Below are 16,861 nucleotides of genomic sequence, written 5' to 3' on the forward strand. Positions count from 1 at the left end.
CCCATGATTGTTCTCTCCAAGTAGTGTATCTACCTCAGGTAAATGTGTTTAACATATTTCTATCACATTGGCTTTTTTGGTGGAAACTTGTTCCTCACTTTCTTGTTAGATAACCCCAATGTAGTAATGGGCAAGGATTCTGTCTTTGGAGAAACTTCATCAGTAAGATGGTTTCACAAAGATGTATTATCCATGACTTCTGATTAAAGTTGTTCTGCCTTGCTGTGCTAGTTAGGTTTAGAAGGTACCTTCAAGAGTTTTCGATCTTTCCTACTATTCAAGTCACTTGGAAAAACTGTAGGTATGATACAGTTTTGTTATTTTTGGCATGACCAGGGCAGTTGTAAGACAGTAGAATTACCTAGTATTTCATAGCTATGTCAAAATCGTCTAGCTGTGGTTAAATCTCTGATTAAAGGATCTGTGATACAGAAATAAAGCATTAAACTTTAAAAATAATTAATCTTGGTGATGTTTGAGTTGCTAGGTTCTCTTTTTTTCTTTTTGTATTACAGATCAGCTGGAGCGGGTCTTTTTACGACTTGGCCATGCTGAAACAGATGAACAGTTACAGAATATTATATCTAAATTCCTTCCTCCTGTTTTGCTCAAACTGTCTAGCACCCAAGAGGGAGTACGGAAAAAGGTAAGTATGTTGGGCTAGTTGGGACATTGCGGATATATATTACAAAATGATTTTTCTTTTCTCATTGTTTGAAATCTAGGTTTATGATCCTTATTATGACCTTTCTAAATGGAGAGTATGTCTTAGGACCAGCTTTCTTAATTCACTCAAGGAGCTTTTGTATGCTTAGCACAGGTCCACTTAGCAGCAGCTTTGCACTTGCCATCAGTGCCAGGTATCAATAATTTAGGATAATTATTCTGGCACGTAGGGACTTGATTTCCCTACAAGTGAAAATAATGATGGCCTCCTGGAGATTTGCCCTGAGAGGGGTTCTGTGTCCTGATTTCAGTTCACTGGGGAAAGAGTGTATCTGTTATGTGTGCAGGAAGGATATCATCGTGTGTTTGACTTTGCCACGTAGTGGTTCAGTATCCTTGGACAGGTTACTTACCTTTCCTGGGCCTCTACTTCCTCATCAGTAAAATGGGAGTGACAGTACTACCTCACTGGTAGTTTTAAGAACCACATGGGAGAAGGAATGTACATATTGTGCCTGAGTGCCGAGCACGTGGAAACTGCTTGATAAATGTTAACTATTATTATTATTGGTTATTTAATGAACGTTGATTATAGATTTATTTTCATTTTTAAACTTATTGTACCTGTTTCATTGTTCCTGCTCTGTATTCCTTTGCGCTTTTGCTGTCATTTTCCCTGGACACCCCTTCAGCTCTCCTTAATGCCTGTTTTGAGGCTAGGGTATATATTTCAGAAGTGATGGAGAATAGTGTAGGCCTGGCCCTCCAGTTTAGGTCAGGTTACAGATCTAAAGCTTCAAACAAGGCCTTCTAAATCTTATTTTCCAATGCCCAATTTCTTACTTTTCTCAGCAGATAATCTGACCTATTATACTAAGATTGAGGCCATTAGTCAGTCTCTATACTTTTCTGTCTGTGGAAGTTGTTGCCTTGTCATCTTTTATTTTAGCTCTTTTTTTCCCACATGAAGGAGAAGAAGCTTGTTGTTTCTTAAAATTCTTTAGTTGTATTAGTGCATCTTCAGAATAAAGTAACGGTTTCTCAGTATTGTACCTGAGTCCTGTATAGTCTGGCCTCTGCTTTTATCTCTTACCACTGTGTGCTTCAGTCAGATGGAGTATGCCGTGTTCTTTTAGACCTCTGTACTATCTTACAGCAGATTCTCTGCTTGAAATTCATTTCGTGTTCAGAGTTCAGTGTTCCTGTTACTTCCTCCATCCATGAAGTCCTTGATCTGACACTCCTTTCTTTTCTGGAAGCCTGCACTATCTTGTGCATCTTTCTTTCTGTGATATCCATGGTATGTGGTCATCATTTGTTCACAGGTCTGTCTCTTGGGGACTATGCCTCTGTTTAGGCCTATCTTAGTTCTCCATTTTGATTTAATGAAGGACATTGTAAAACTATATTCACTAGTAAAATCCTGGTACGTGGATTCTTGGGATAGCATGTTGAATAAGATTCTGATATTGTATACTTCTTTCTGGGATGTCAAGTTTACATCCTTTAATAAAAAACCAAGTAGCTACTATACACTAGAATAAATAATAGCTGAGAAATGAGTTTGTTTTCAGGTATGATTGATAACCTGAATCCATACTTTTCCATATTTTAGGTAATGGAACTGTTGGTCCATCTGAATAAGCGTATAAAAAGCCGCCCCAAAATACAACTCCCAGTAGAGACACTGTTGGTTCAGTACCAGGACCCTGCTGCAGTGTCCTTTGTCACAGTGAGTGTTGCCTTAAAATACTTGCTGCCTTGACGTAAGTTTGCTTTCATGATGTTTATTAGAAATTGTCAGTATATTGGCAGGTTTAGAATTTTACTTTGGAATACTTTTAAATGAAACATGAGATGTTTTTTTCTTTAATTGACTGTTTTTCTACTGAGTACCAATCCCAAGGAAATACCACCTTTAAAGGAAATGGTAGCAACAGGGAAATGAATGGGTATTTGCATTGGAAAAAGGAATGTTAGTGAAATGACCTGTCAGGTGTATTGGTCTATAAAAGAATGATTTGCTTCTTAGTAAAAGATTATATGGGAACAGTTTGAATAGAGAGAAGAGGGTTATGTAGCATGGGCATGAGTGAAAGATAATGGAAAAAAAGGGTAAAAGGACAGGAAAAGATACGAAGGTTAGAATTAAAAAAAAAATTCTAAGTTTCTGATGTATGTATTCAAAAGATATGCTTTTTTTTTTTTTTCCAAAACTGGAGTAAACTGAGGCAAGTAAGAAGCATTCCTATTAAACATTTTGGATCAAGTTATATTTTCATGAAAATTAAATGTGAAAAATGTTGATGCTGTGTGATGGCAGGTGATGTTCTTTGCCTGACCCTTTTAGTTTCTAGCATTGAGGCAGAGTTAGGGTTTTGTTGGGTTTTATCTAACATCATAGTCACAAACCTTTGGAACTAACAAGGAATATTAGTGAAATGACCTATCAGGTGTGTTGCTCTATAAAAGAATGATTTGCTTCTTAGTAAAAGATTATATGGGAACAGTGTGAATAGAGAGAAGAGAGTTGTGTAGCATGGGCCTGAGTCTGTGCTCGCATCCTGTCTGTGCTTGTCTCTGTTACAGATGCTCCTTGCTCTACGCAAATAGAAACAGTGTGTGCAGTGAAACTTTGCCTATTTAAAGGAATAATCTTATAAGCTTATTCTAAAGTGAAAAATCCTTTTAAAAAAAGCAAATCATGTCTTTATCTTATGTGTAACTCTGGATATGCATCTATAGGTTTGCTTGAAATGTGGCATTTCCATGGATTATAGTGATACAAACACTTCCACAGCACTCAGCTTCCCTTGGTTCATCATCCATGTGTTCTTGGAGTTGAGGAATATGGACTATTGTAGTTGAGAAATGGCCACCTAGGATTTAACAAGCCAGATTCCTCCTAGTTTGTAAGGATGTATGCAGCTCTTGGAGATCTGATGTTTATGTGTAGTGTGTAGGTTTTGATAGGTCAAATGATTACTCTCTCCTTCTCAATGACAAATAATGGCAAATATGAATGCTTTGGATGAGGTCATGCTTCCTCATATGAAGCCCATCTTAAAGCAAACATTTTGAAAAATTACGACGGGACTGGAATTCTTCCCCTAACACATAGAAGTTGCTCAAGTAATAACCTTGTAGGAGAGGATGATTCATGTTTGTGAGCTCTTTGTTACAGCTATAACTCTTTAAATTATAAACCACAGGTTTTCATTGAAATCATAATTTCTTTCACATTCATTTGCTTTTTTCTTGTTGCGTTAGAATTTTACTATAATTTACGTTAAGATGGGCTATCCTCGCCTGCCAGTGGAAAAACAGTGTGAGCTTGCCCCTACGCTCCTTACTGCCATGGAAGGGAAGCCCCAGCCGCAGCAGGATAGGTATGGTTTCCCCAATGATCCCTACCTGCAGGAGTCAGCAGATGCCTTTCAGAAATAGTCCCACATGTTTGGTTTTACTTGGGCAAATAAGAAGGTTTGAGCTCTTTCAGTTGACAAACAGTTGCACGTTCTGTGATACCTCAGAGTTACTGTTCTGTTAAATGTCATAAAATTTCTTGATGTGAACACAGTTGAAAGATGTGCAAAAGTAGTATATTTTGGGCCATTATTTTGAAGCAGCTAATGATTGCAAACATTAGAGTTACAAAAGACTTTTCATGGAGACATTTCTATCTTGGAGGATATAAAATTCCAGAGCAATTTTGTCAAGAAACAGAGCACTTCGTTGGATTAATATGGGGACTAGAGAGGTGAAAAGGTTTAGATGATTACACATCTTTTCTTTCTAGGGTTAACCAAAAGTTCGTTATTGATGAGAATCATACAATGAGTATAGAAATTATGGAGGAAAGATAAGATAAATAATGGTTTTGGTCCATTTTTCAGAGCATAGTTTTTTTAAAGAAGATGTTTACAAGTAAAATGAATAAACATTGTAATCACTGTGTAAAATTGTTTTCAAGTATTTTAAGAATATCAAAAGGTATAGTGAAAGAAGGAATTACTGAAGCTGTGTTACTTCAGTGTGCATAGTAAAAATTTTAATATTGCATTAAAAATATTGACTAGATTTTTTTATTTCTTTAGATTTAGAGTAACTTCATTTTAATGAACTTTACAAGAAAGAAAAATTTAATTGAAAGAGCATATTACAAATTGAAGTTTACCTAAGATTTAATATAGAACCTGTTATGGTAACACAGATATTACTATTGAGCTCATATTAGTTTCATTTTCATTCAAGTGTTTTTAGAGATGAGCCTGGCTAAATGCCAATAATCAGTCAATATATTGCACTTTCAGTCAGAACCAACTCTAGGGCAGTCCCTAGATCAGGGCTTTGTGAATTAAAGGTATTGAAAATGGATGGCTCTTATTACTAAGCTACCGGTTTTTGTTGTGTGATTTTTGTTTTGTCTGTTATTTGCATGTATACAAACTTATTTTTTATGTAGTTGCAATAAATGTAATTGTTTTTTCAGCTTAATGCATCTTTTAATACCAACCCTTTTTCACATGAAATACCCTGTGGAATCATCAAAATCAGCTTCTCCGTTTAATCTTGCTGAGAAACCAAAGACCGTGCAGCTGCTTTTGGACTTCATGCTCGATGTCCTTCTGATGCCTTATGGGTAAGTTACAAAATAACTAACCAGCCTGGTTCTGGTTCTCACTTGCTTTTACTTCGTGGGGAAAGTCCTGCTTTAGACGATTCGGCTCTCACTGTAATAGCATGAGTCTCAGCCCTGAGCTGCAGCCCTGGCCTCTTCTGAACTCTTACTCTGCTGCTTATTGGCCTTAACAGGTGGCAGAGTTGCTGTTGGGAGTTCAGACTCAATGCTTCAATCTTGAAATCTGTCTTTCCGTATAAAAACAGTTTTCCTTCTTTAATTACTGTTAGTACTGTGATGATTCTTCTACCCAAGTAGACGTAAAAGAACAAGTGTTCTCCAGCTTTCCTCTTCCTTGCTGCCACAGTATCAGGTTAGTTATTAAGCTCTTCTTCTTCCTTTTTTTGATGTCCTGGAGCCATTCCTGCTGCTGCCATCTAATTTGATCTGTTTTTAGCTCATCATGATTTTTTTCCTCACTGCCTACTCTTTAAACCTTTGTTATGGTTTTCTTTTTCTACTTTAAAAATACTATGGTAAAATATATATAAGGAGCCCTAGTGGTGCAGTGGTTAAGCTCTTAGCTGCTAATGGAAGGGTTGACGGTTTGAAACCACCAGCAGCAGCATGGGTGAAAACACCTAATACCTGCTTCTATATAGATTACAAAAAAAAAAAAAAGCCAAACTCGCTGCCCTCGAGTTGATTTTGACTCATAGCAACCCCTCCTTGGGTTTCTGAGGTGGTATCTCTACAGAAGTAGATTGCCCAATCTTCCTTCTGAGGAGTGGCTGGTGGGTTTGAACTGCCAGCCTTCTGGTTAGCAGTCAGATGCCTTAGTCACTACGCCAACAGAGCTTCCATATAGATTATAGCCTAGGAAAACCTATGGGGCAATTCTACTCTGGCATAAAGTCACTATGAGTTGGAATTGATTGAACGGCACATAACAACAAAATACGTATAACCAAAAAATTGCCCTTTTAACCTTTTTATCATTCATTGACATTAATTACATTCATTATGTTGTGCATCCATCACTACTGTTCCCAGAAGTTTTTGGTCACCCCAAAGGGAAACCCCGAACCCCTTGAACAGTTCCTTCCCATTTCCTCTCAGCCCCTGGTGACCACTCATAAAGCTTTGTCTCCATGCCTTTACCTGTTGTAGGCATCACAGGTAATAGAATCATACAGTAATTTCCTTTTGTGTCTGACTCATTGCAGTTACAGGGTTTTCAAGGGTCATCCATATCACAGGTGTAGCAGAGCTTCATTTCTGTCTTGCTCTTTTTTTTTTTTTTTTAAATTGGGACTTGTGTAGAAGTTTACAGGGCAGATTGGTTTGCCATTGAACAATGTGTACACATTTTGTGTCTTAGCATCAGTTGCAGTTCTATCAACTTCATAGTACTCTTTCTGCTTCTGCCCTGGGTTCTCTTTCCATTCCTCCTCCTCTTCTGCCCCTTCCTGCCCTTTGAGCTTTGTTTCTGGGCAAATGCTGCCCTTGTGGTCTCGTATGGTGGTTATTCTGAGGTGTACGCTCCTTAGGAGTGGTATTCTTCACTTTATGGACCTGTTTGGCTGCAAGATGATCTCTGGGGGTGAGTTGTTCCAGGTTTGAAGGGTGTTGGAGGGCTACAGTCTTTGTTTCTCTGTACAGATGAACAATACTCCATTGTATGTAAACCCCACATTTTGTTTATCCATTCCTCTGTTGATGGACACTTGGGTTGTTTCCACCGCTTGGCTGTTGCGAATCCTTCAGTGAACATTGCTATCTTAGAGTTGCCTTTTTAAAACTCAGGTCTCATCAGCTGACACCTTAAAATCGGTAGACTGTCACTTTCAGCTATAACATATACACATGCATTTCATGTACTCTTCTGTGTCTTTTCCTCTTTATTTTATAAAAATTTCTAACGTGTTGCTCTTGTCATTTTTCTTCCTGATCAAAAATGTAACATACACTCTAAGCGTGGCGTGTCGGCTTGTGCCGTCTGCCCTCAGTGCAGACTCACAATGGTCAGTACTTGACGATTTCTTTCCCCTTCATTGTGCTTTCCTCCTCTCCCTCTAGTTGGTTTTATTTTGTGGCCCAAACAGTCCATGTTCACTCCCATCACTTCTGTCATATCATCTCTTAAGTCTCTGCAGTTTCTGTCATCTGAAAAATATGTTGTCAAATATTGACACGTGTGCGTTATTACTGTCTCAAGTTGCTCCTGATAGCAGGGACTCAGTCTTACACTTGCTTTTTGCTAAAAGGACTTGGGACGGCATCTCCTGACCGCCTCTAACTGCACGAGGGGGAGAAAGAATCACCATCAGCAGCCCAAGGCTGATCTCTGTGAGGTGGAAGTCGGACATGCCACCGCCATCCAACCTTTTTACCAACTCTGATGCCAGCCCTCCCTCCCATGGCACCACTGCTTCTCTGTTGGGTTCAGTAATTCGTTGCGATGGCCAAACAGAACTCACAGACAATACTCATGATTATGGGATTGTTAGAGAAGTTATAGATTACAATTCAGGTTCAGGAATGCTCAGGATACAATTCTTTAATTAAGACACCTTTGCCTCAGCCATGTCCAAAGGCATGACTCTCTTTGGCCCTCGGCTTCTTGGTCTGCTCTCTGATTGAACAAATATTAAAAAGCTCTTTTAGCTCTGCTTATAAGGGTGCCAGCAAGCTGTCTGCCCAAAGGCACTCAGCTGTCACGCTCTGTGGGCTGGTGGGCCTGCTGCCTGGTCTCCTGCCGGCCTCTCTCTTGGTTCTGCTGCCATGGTCTCTGCTCTCTCTCTTCTGTCCTCAGCTCAGGAATCTTGGGCCCAAAAATGTGCTCTGCTCTCAGCTGTTCTCTGTCTTGATGGTAGTGAGGTCCTTCCTTTCTGCCTCTAAGATGGTTCCTTTTAATCCTAGCGAGATGGCAAAACTAACCAGTCTCCACATTAGGGTTCCATACCATTATTTCCATGGTCCCACCACCACAAGGGTGCCACGTATCTTTCTTACTTTACTAATAAGCTGTCCAGTTCCCTTGGTGGGCCACATTTACTTTTTCATAGTTCCATCTAGTAATGTGCTAGAAGTCACAAAGACCATGGTTAGAAAAGCCACACCAAGTAATTCACTGCACCATACTACATTCTTTGTCCTGTGCTTAATGTGATGTTTTGCACAGTGTTGGATGTTCAGTAGGTACTGATTGATTGACTTAAGTCACCAGTCTTGGCTGTAACTCAGAAATAAATGAAAACCTCTTTTTACAGTTGTTAAACTAGGGGAGAGCCAAAATTGGTAGGTGGTGATAGCTTTGGTAAGTAAACTTTGAAATCTAAATTTAATTTAGGAGCATAATGTACTCAAGCTGGTGATTCCTTACATTTTTCTTACTGATGAGAATTTGCTTACTAATGATGATGATTCCTTACATTCAAGCTGGTGATTCCTTACATTTTTCTTACTGATGAGAATTATGTAAAAATTTAAATTGATTCCTTAACGGGTATTGCATTTTTTTAATAAGTGAGCGTCAGATTTGAGTGAATATGGCTCATAAGTACTATGGATAATTTTCTCTGCCATCAGGCTCCAAGGGTTGTTTTTTAAAAACTCTTATAAAAATTATTTTATTATGATGATGGAACTTATCAGCATAGAATTTTAGAGTTTGAAGGAACTTGAATGAAAATTTATATAAAAATTTCCTTTTTGTAGGTGAGAAATAGCAGTTTAATTCCGTCAAAATGAATTTACCAGAAATCTTATTCCTAATCTATCGGAGCTAAAAATGAAATAGGACAATAAATTAATAATAAGTAGGTACAAAGTCTTTGAACATAAAAGGAGAAAAGCTAATGCTTATCTTGTTTGACATTCCTACTTTATGCCCCACTCCTTTTTTTGTTCATTTTTAGGCCTTTGGGCAACAAAGCTTTCTCTGTATTTGTCAATTGCAAACTCAAAATGCAGTAGGTCCATAGTCACTTGTAGAACAATAGTTTATAGATTGGGAGTGAACAGTATGTATTCATTATTGGTATTAATTTGCTGAAGATGTAGGTGTATTTTTAGATATCTTTAAAATTTTTCTTTATAATAAAATTTTAAGTTCAAATGTTTATTTTTCTAGAAAAATACTATGGGAGAAAGTATCCTTTATCTGTGAAAGTTCTACATATGCATTTGTATTCATTCATTTTTGTAAAGAGGATAAAATTTTATTCCTTTTCAGATATGTGTTAAATGAATCTCAGAGTCGCCAGAACTCATCTTCAGCACAGGGTTCTTCTTCAAACAGTGGGGGAGGTTCTGGAATCCCACAGCCTCCTCCAGGGATGAGCTTTTATGCAGCAAAACGAGTTATTGGTGATAACCCATGGACACCTGAGCAGTTGGAACAGGTATCATACTCATGGCTTGCTGGTAATCGAACTTGACTCTGTACGCTTGCCCCCATGAAGTTCCTGAAAGCATGCGTAGCATGATTCTAGTTTATTCATGCCTCGGTGAATGCTGTTTGAAAGGAGCAGTTGACATAATGTGTTCTCTTCACCATGTCAGTTGTGTGGTAAAGCCTGAGGGAGAGGGGGTAGTGGGACATGCTCTGTAGTTTGTGTGGTCTGCTTGTATATTTCAGATGCAAAACAACTGCCTTATACATTGAGTGTATTTAACTTCTTTTATTTTAGTTTTTAATTAATAGGTTTAATAATCACTTAGCTCCTTTGGCTCAGTTATATTACAGCCTGTTTTATCCTGCTCAACATTTTAGGGCTACATTTTGTGTTAAGTGAAGAACCCCTGTATTTCGGAAGTGACAGTGTTGGGGGGGAGCATGACTCCCTTTTATATTCTTCTTGGGAATTGAAAAATGGACATTAAGAATTTTATTCAGGATTTAAATAGGACACAGATGTTCTCTGAGCAGCTTTTAAAAATGACTGGTGCTCTACAGAGAAGGTGCCTCACTGTGTCTGTGTCATTAGGGAAGAACAGATGAGATCAGTTTGTAATTATTTTGGAATTCATGCAACATGGGTTAGTCTCCAATCCTTCCTTTATCTCTCCATGGCAGTCTAAATGATTTGATCCCTTCCTTTTTGGGAATATAAGTGGCCATTGATGAAAACAGGGTTCCCAAGACAGGGAAAAAGAGACAAGGGGGAAAGGAATTCTTGCCCTTCACAAATTTATGGAAAGATTTGTGTAGTGAGAGTCACGATTGATTAGATTTACTTCATGTTTACAGGTCTTTTTTTTTTTGGCCTCAAACAATTGTTGTGTAAGAAAGGTGAATAGTAAGAGAAGCTACTTTTAACTGAGTGTGAGCTGTGTGGTGGGCACTGTATGGAGTACTTTAAATACATCATCTCATTTAATCCTCATGGTAACATGGGGTATAGATGTTGTGAGTCCTATTTTGTGAAAGGGATGAAAGGCTTAGAGAGGTTAACTCAGTTCACCAAGGTCTGCTCCCAGTGCTAGGGGATTGAACCTAGGTCTGCCCAACACCTAAGGCTATAACAGTACTGGAGAGTAATCGTTAACTTTGTATTGTTGGTCATAGTTTCCTAATTTCAAGGACCTCTTTATGCCCTTTGTCAATCTCATAATCTCTTGCCAGAATGAACAGTATCATGGATGAAAGCTCTTTTCCCCTAAATCTTCCTAAGTGTCTGCATGTAATTTGTATGGAAACTCTATGGCATTTTTAAAGCTGTCTTTGTTGATGGATGTCTGTGTCATTTCAGTTCTCTTTGCACCTTTTTTGGTGCATCTCTTTGTATTCTTGACTTCAAAGACTGTCCTTCTTGTGACTTAAGTACAAATTTGAGGCAAGTGTTTTATCATCTGTTTGAATGTTTTCTAATTGCATCCTTATTTACTAATTCATTGTTTATATGTGTAAGAATTATTATATAATGGATTTTTTTTAAGGTGAAGATAAAATTTTAATTTTCAGGGATGTTTGTCCTAAATAGTTATCTGTAGTGAAATTCATAGTCGTTTCATGTGGTGTAAATTTCTAAGCAGCTTCTCCCTTTAGTCAGCATTCATTTCAACCAGTCAAGTAGACTAAATGTTTGACTAGAAATTCATTTGCATTTAATAACATATATTTGAAAATACAGGTTTAAGTTTTCATTTAGCAGGTTTGTATGTTAACAACAGAGTGAAACTCCGTGGGATGTCAGTATCCTAGGAATCTAGGGAGCACTTTATTCCTAATGTACTGCTCTTACCTGTTGGCTTCACATTTGGAATTCAAGGCTTTGTTGCTCTAGAGGCTCTGTAAACTAAGTAGAGAGGCATTGTGTCACACTGGTCTTGGAGTCAGAGAGACTTGGGTTTGAATCTTCACTTTATCACTTACTAGGCTTTGAACCTCTTAAGCCTTGCCTCAGTTTCCACATCTGAAAGATGAGTATAATAATACCTGTCTCATAGTTTGTGAGGGTTAAGTGAAATCATGAGTATGTATGGTTTAGTGTAGTCCATGGCGGGCACATCATAGGCCTGTGTAAGAGCTGCTGCTGCTGTTACTATTGATCCTTGGTTTGTGATCACACTGATTGTTGAACAATGCTTTTAGTGGATGTTCATTGTTTACCGTACTGCTGTTTCTCCTTCCCTTGATTTATCTACAGTGCAAACTGGGTATAGTGAAATTCATAGAAGCTGAACAGGTGCCTGAACTTGAAGCTGTTCTCCACCTGGTGATTGCTTCTAGTGACACACGCCATAGTGTAGCAACAGCGGCGGACCTGGAATTGAAAAGCAAACAAAGGTAACTACGTCCTTTTAAATGTTCACAATTGAAAAGAGACTTCTAAAAGGTCACTTAGCACATTTTTGTTCTTTTAGGACTTTGTGTAATGAGATATTTGATAAAATAAACCCAGGAAACTCATAATAATACAGTTTGCTAAGAGCAGAATTCTGTATAAGACAAAGAAGAAAAGCCATTTGGAGAAACAACTTAAAACTGGAATGGATTAGGAATATAATCATGGGAAATGATTATATTTGGCTAGAAAAATGAAGCTAATGGACGAATGTTAAAAGAAATAATCAGAACCCAGGAGTTACTCATTTTTGATCCTTCTCTATCTCAAATCATTTGATAATTGCTTTTAAGAAAGAATATGTATATATTACAGTTTATCCATTTGAAACAGAAAATTACATCTATGAAAAAGGGTACTGAATAGATCCTAGTTCATACAGGAGGAAATACAGGTATTAAATAACTCATAAAAATATTCTGCATAAGAAATCAAATCAGTGCAAAATAAAACAATGATATACCAATTTATGTCCACTGGTAAACAAAATTGTGTCAGTTACTACATCCATGTAAATTTCTGTTAAAACTACTACTCTTATATCTCTTGACTGGCATTATAAATGGAAATAACTTTGACAATGCAGTTTATAGTAAGTTATGAATCATAAGAATATTTATACTCTTATCTGAATCTTACCTTAAGGAAATAATTCAAAATATAAAAAGGTTATACTTAGAAAAATGTTACGAATCTGCTGATTATATCATTATCATCATACCAAAGTAGAAGTACTTTATATAATATATAATAATAGAGAAAGAGTTAAATTGCTGTCTGTAGCTTTATGGAATATTGCATGTCTGCCAATATAATTATAAAAATAATACACCAAAGAAAACCAGACCTACTACCATTGAGTTGGTTTTGACTCATAGTGTCCCTGTAGGACAGAGTAGAACTGCCTTATAGGACTTCCAAGGCTGTGTATATGTATGGGAGCAGACTGTCTCATCTTTTTCCTGCATAGCAGCTGGTAGGTTTGAACTGCTGACTTGCTGATTAGCAGCCCAATGCTTTAACCACCATGCTACCATATCTCCTTGAAATACATATATAGTAAGATATAATTAGCCCCCAAGTAATGGTAAATGAATAAAGCAGAATATAACTGGTATGTGTACTGATTGTAAATATGAAAAACGACATGTGCCCAGACCAAAGAAGAAGATGGAAAGTATAGTTATTTGGTTAAAAAAATAGAATTAGGGATGCAGGTTCCCCTGCTTTCTTAAAGTAGAGCATTCCTGTGAAATCTTTTATAAGCAGAAATGGTGTAAAGAGAAGAAGCAATTACTATTAATTTATACGGGAACAGTTTATGAGTGTTCCCGTACCCAAAAAATAACATACCAAATTGTGCCAAATAACACATAAAACCTAAATAACACTAACGTACAGTGTTCACAGAGACAGTTCAGAGCTATAGCAGCTTGATGCCAAGATGCTGACTGTAATTCTGCGGAAGAGGCTTGGCAATGCCACTCTTGCTCAGGGTATGCCCTGCATGTTTCATAGCTCGCTGCAAGACAAACGCTGAATGCTAGTGTCGCCTTTCCCCTTTCACGTGAAAGTGAAAATTCTCTTCGGATTTCTTTTGCCTAGCCAAAACAGGTACTAGTATAGGTCTTCTGTAAAAGCGAAGCGGCGTTAAGTGAACTTTCAAAAAGCAGGGAATACCTATATTTCTTTTTTTGAATATATTTTAATGCCTCTAATCATGTAGTATGCTAGAAGACAGTGGAATTGTGTGTATGGTAAGGTTGCATATATTATAATTTTCCCTCTCTGTGAACACAGATACGAGTGTGTGTACCAGAATGAAGAAAGGAGCTTCATTGTGTCTTAGTTGCTTATTGAAGTGTAAACAGTGCATGGTGGCAGGGAAGGGCTTACCCGCTAGAAGGCATGTGAGACAACACGAGGGCAGTGTGTTAAGCACGGGGTTAATGCTGGACACACCTCTTTCCAGTGGCAGGTGTTGGGGAGACTCGCCTGGTCTGGTCGAATCTCAGGCTTTGTAAAATAAGTGAGTTGGACTAGATATACTTAATGTTCCTCCCAACTCCAAAATTCCTTCTAGGTGCTTATGACTGAGTCTTTTTGGTATCCCTTTGAGAGAATTTGGTTTTGAAGGGTCAAAAATTCTTACTTAAAAAATTTTCATTGTCTTTAAACTGGCCCTGTTCTTTACACTATATAGTGGATTTGATTGTTGGAAATACAAATGTGGTGCTGAAGTGTTTTAATTAGTTTTTCGTTTCCACAATTAAAAAAAGTGTGCGCATTTTAAAATAAAAGATGAATAGGGAACAATAAGTAGATCTTATCCCATTTTGACAAATAAAAATATTTCAGAGTATCTCTTAAAATGATACATCTGCCTGTTGATTTCTTTACCCAAGCGCCAAAGTTAGTGGTTTTCCTATTGAGAGGAATAGAGAAGGGGTGTGGTTTGTGGTGCAGATTATAAGCAGTTTTATTTTTTATATTATTCATTTCTGAATTTTTACAACAAACATAATGAGAAAACTAGAAGTGGAAAGATGGGAAGATTTCTAGAAGAAACAGTGACAGTTAGCTTTATTAATTCAAATACAATTGTAGAGTGTCTGGGGATAGCCACAGAAGAGGTAGATGGATAAACTATGACAAAAAAGCTGGATCTGAAAGGCAAAGTAGCATTATAACATTGTGTGTGCAAAATAGAGCAGAGCTTGGAAACAGAACCCCGGAAAGCAGCATGCTAACACCTCAGGCGCAGCCGTGTAGTGAAATGCAGGATTCATTGTTGCTAGGCTAATAACATGGCTGAGCCTGCTCCAGGGGATGGGAGCCAATCATCAGTCATATTATATCCTCCTAGGTGCTCTGGTGGCGTAGTGCCTAAGGCATATTTGACTGCTAACCAGAAGGCTGGTGGTTCAAACCCACCAGCCACTCTTTGGAAGGAAGACTGGGCAATCTACTTCCATAGAGATGCTGCCTTGGCAACCCATGGAGGGGTCACTGTGAGTCGGAATTGACTCGATGGCAGTGAGTTGGAGTTTTGGTTTTAGTGGCACGGTGGGCATTCAGGTTCAGTAGTAGAGTTCTTTCCTACCACGCAGGAGACCAGGGTTTGCTTCCTGGCCTGCGCACCTTGTGCACAGCCACTGCCCTTGTGTCAGTCGAAGCTTGCATGTTGCTGTAATGGTGAACAGGTATCAGTGGAGCTTCTAGACTGGGATGGACTAGGAAGAAAAGTCTGGTGATCTGCTTCTGGAAAAATCACCCAGTAAAAAAAGACCTGGATCTGAAAGGCAAAGTAGCATCATAACATTGTGTTATGGATCGTAACAGTCTGAGCTTATACACGAGGTTGCCATGAGTTAGGGGCTGACTTTGGCAGCTAGTAACAATAGCAACAAGGATGGCAGCATGTCTGCTGTGTGGAAGGAGGTGTCAGAGCTTTAAGCGTCTGCTGGTAGATAAGGAAGGAGAGGGTCCTGGGAATCATGACATAGTATTAGAGAAATGAGAGTGGGTGGAGCATATGGTTAACACACTTAGTTGCTAACTGAAAGATTGGAAATTCAGATACACCTGGAGGTACCTTACAAGAAAATCTCTCATTCTACTTCAGAAAAATCAGATATTGAAAACCTGAATAGTGGAGTACAGTTCTATTCTGACACACTTCGGGTAGCCATGAGTTAGAATCAACTCAGTGGCAACTGGCCTTTTTATAAGTTTCTTTGGGTTGTAACTTTAGTAAGTTAAAAAACAATTTTTTAAAAAAAATCATTTTTGAGCTTCTGAGTGGTTCTTTTATTAATATTTTTTTATCATAGTGTTCTTTTATTTAGAACAGAAGTCAGTATCTCAGAATCGTGCCCTGCTCAGGGTGTCCCATAGCTCTGCTGGGTTGTACTCCTTCGTGACTTTGGCCCTGACAGCCCACCTAGACAGGAACACAGGCCAGTTTCCTTCTGTGGCCCAAATGGGACTGATGTTGATAGACGTTGGGCCCCTTCCTTTCCTTCTCCTCTGTTGTCAGTTGCCTGTCTCTTCAGTGTGTTTGTAACATTTTCACTTGGTAGCAAATATTGGGACTATGATTTTTTGCAGTCATTTAAACTAGAGGGAAAAACCCCATAATTTTAACAAGTTGTATTGAAACTTTTTGTAGCTTAATTGACTGGAATAATCCTGCCATCATTAATAAGATGTATAAGGTGTACCTTGGAGACATACCGCTGAAGACAAAAGAGGTAGGTTGTTTTGTTTATTTTCTCACACCATTGTCAAAAAGTATCTTGTTAATATGAACGGTGTATGTTTGTATATTTTTTTTTCTTAGTTGTTTTGATTGAAGCTGAATCTGTGCTGTAAGAAATAGTGCTCTTTAATTTATTTATTTATTCATATATATTTTTATTGTGATTTGGGTGAAAATTTACAGAGCAAATTCACTTTCATACAGCAGTTCACATACATTTTGTCTCATGACATTGACCACAATTTGCCCCAATGCAACAGCTCCCCTCCCACTTCCTCCCGATAGTTACCTCCTCCCTGTGTCCATCCCTCCATGCCCTCCTGCCCCCTGAGCTGTCTCCTGGTGCATAAGCAGCCCTTCTTTCTCCCGTGATTGTTCTCTCCAAGGAGTGTATCTGCTTCAGGTAAATGTTCAACTCATATGCCTGTCTTTTGCTTGGCTGGAAGCCACAGTTGTGGGTTC

At 38.2% G+C, this 16,861-nt stretch overlaps 1 protein-coding gene across 1 annotated transcript in view; it reads left to right on the plus strand.

The window, feature by feature from the left end:
• The first annotated feature begins 471 nt into the window (after nt 1-471).
• ECPAS (Ecm29 proteasome adaptor and scaffold) overlaps nt 472-16,861 on the plus strand; it is a 105,944-nt gene continuing 89,554 nt past the window's right edge. The window contains 8 exon segments of the mRNA XM_007936772.2: nt 472-500; nt 502-646; nt 2,282-2,398; nt 3,937-4,055; nt 5,159-5,308; nt 9,525-9,693; nt 11,941-12,080; nt 16,310-16,391. Of these exon segments, the coding sequence (XP_007934963.2) occupies nt 472-500; nt 502-646; nt 2,282-2,398; nt 3,937-4,055; nt 5,159-5,308; nt 9,525-9,693; nt 11,941-12,080; nt 16,310-16,391 (951 nt within the window).

The sequence above is a fragment of the Orycteropus afer genome, unplaced genomic scaffold, assembly GCF_000298275.1.
Source record: "Orycteropus afer afer isolate SDZICR_OR568_19922 unplaced genomic scaffold, OryAfe1.0 scaffold00037, whole genome shotgun sequence".
In the NCBI taxonomy this organism is placed as follows: domain Eukaryota; kingdom Metazoa; phylum Chordata; class Mammalia; order Tubulidentata; family Orycteropodidae; genus Orycteropus; species Orycteropus afer.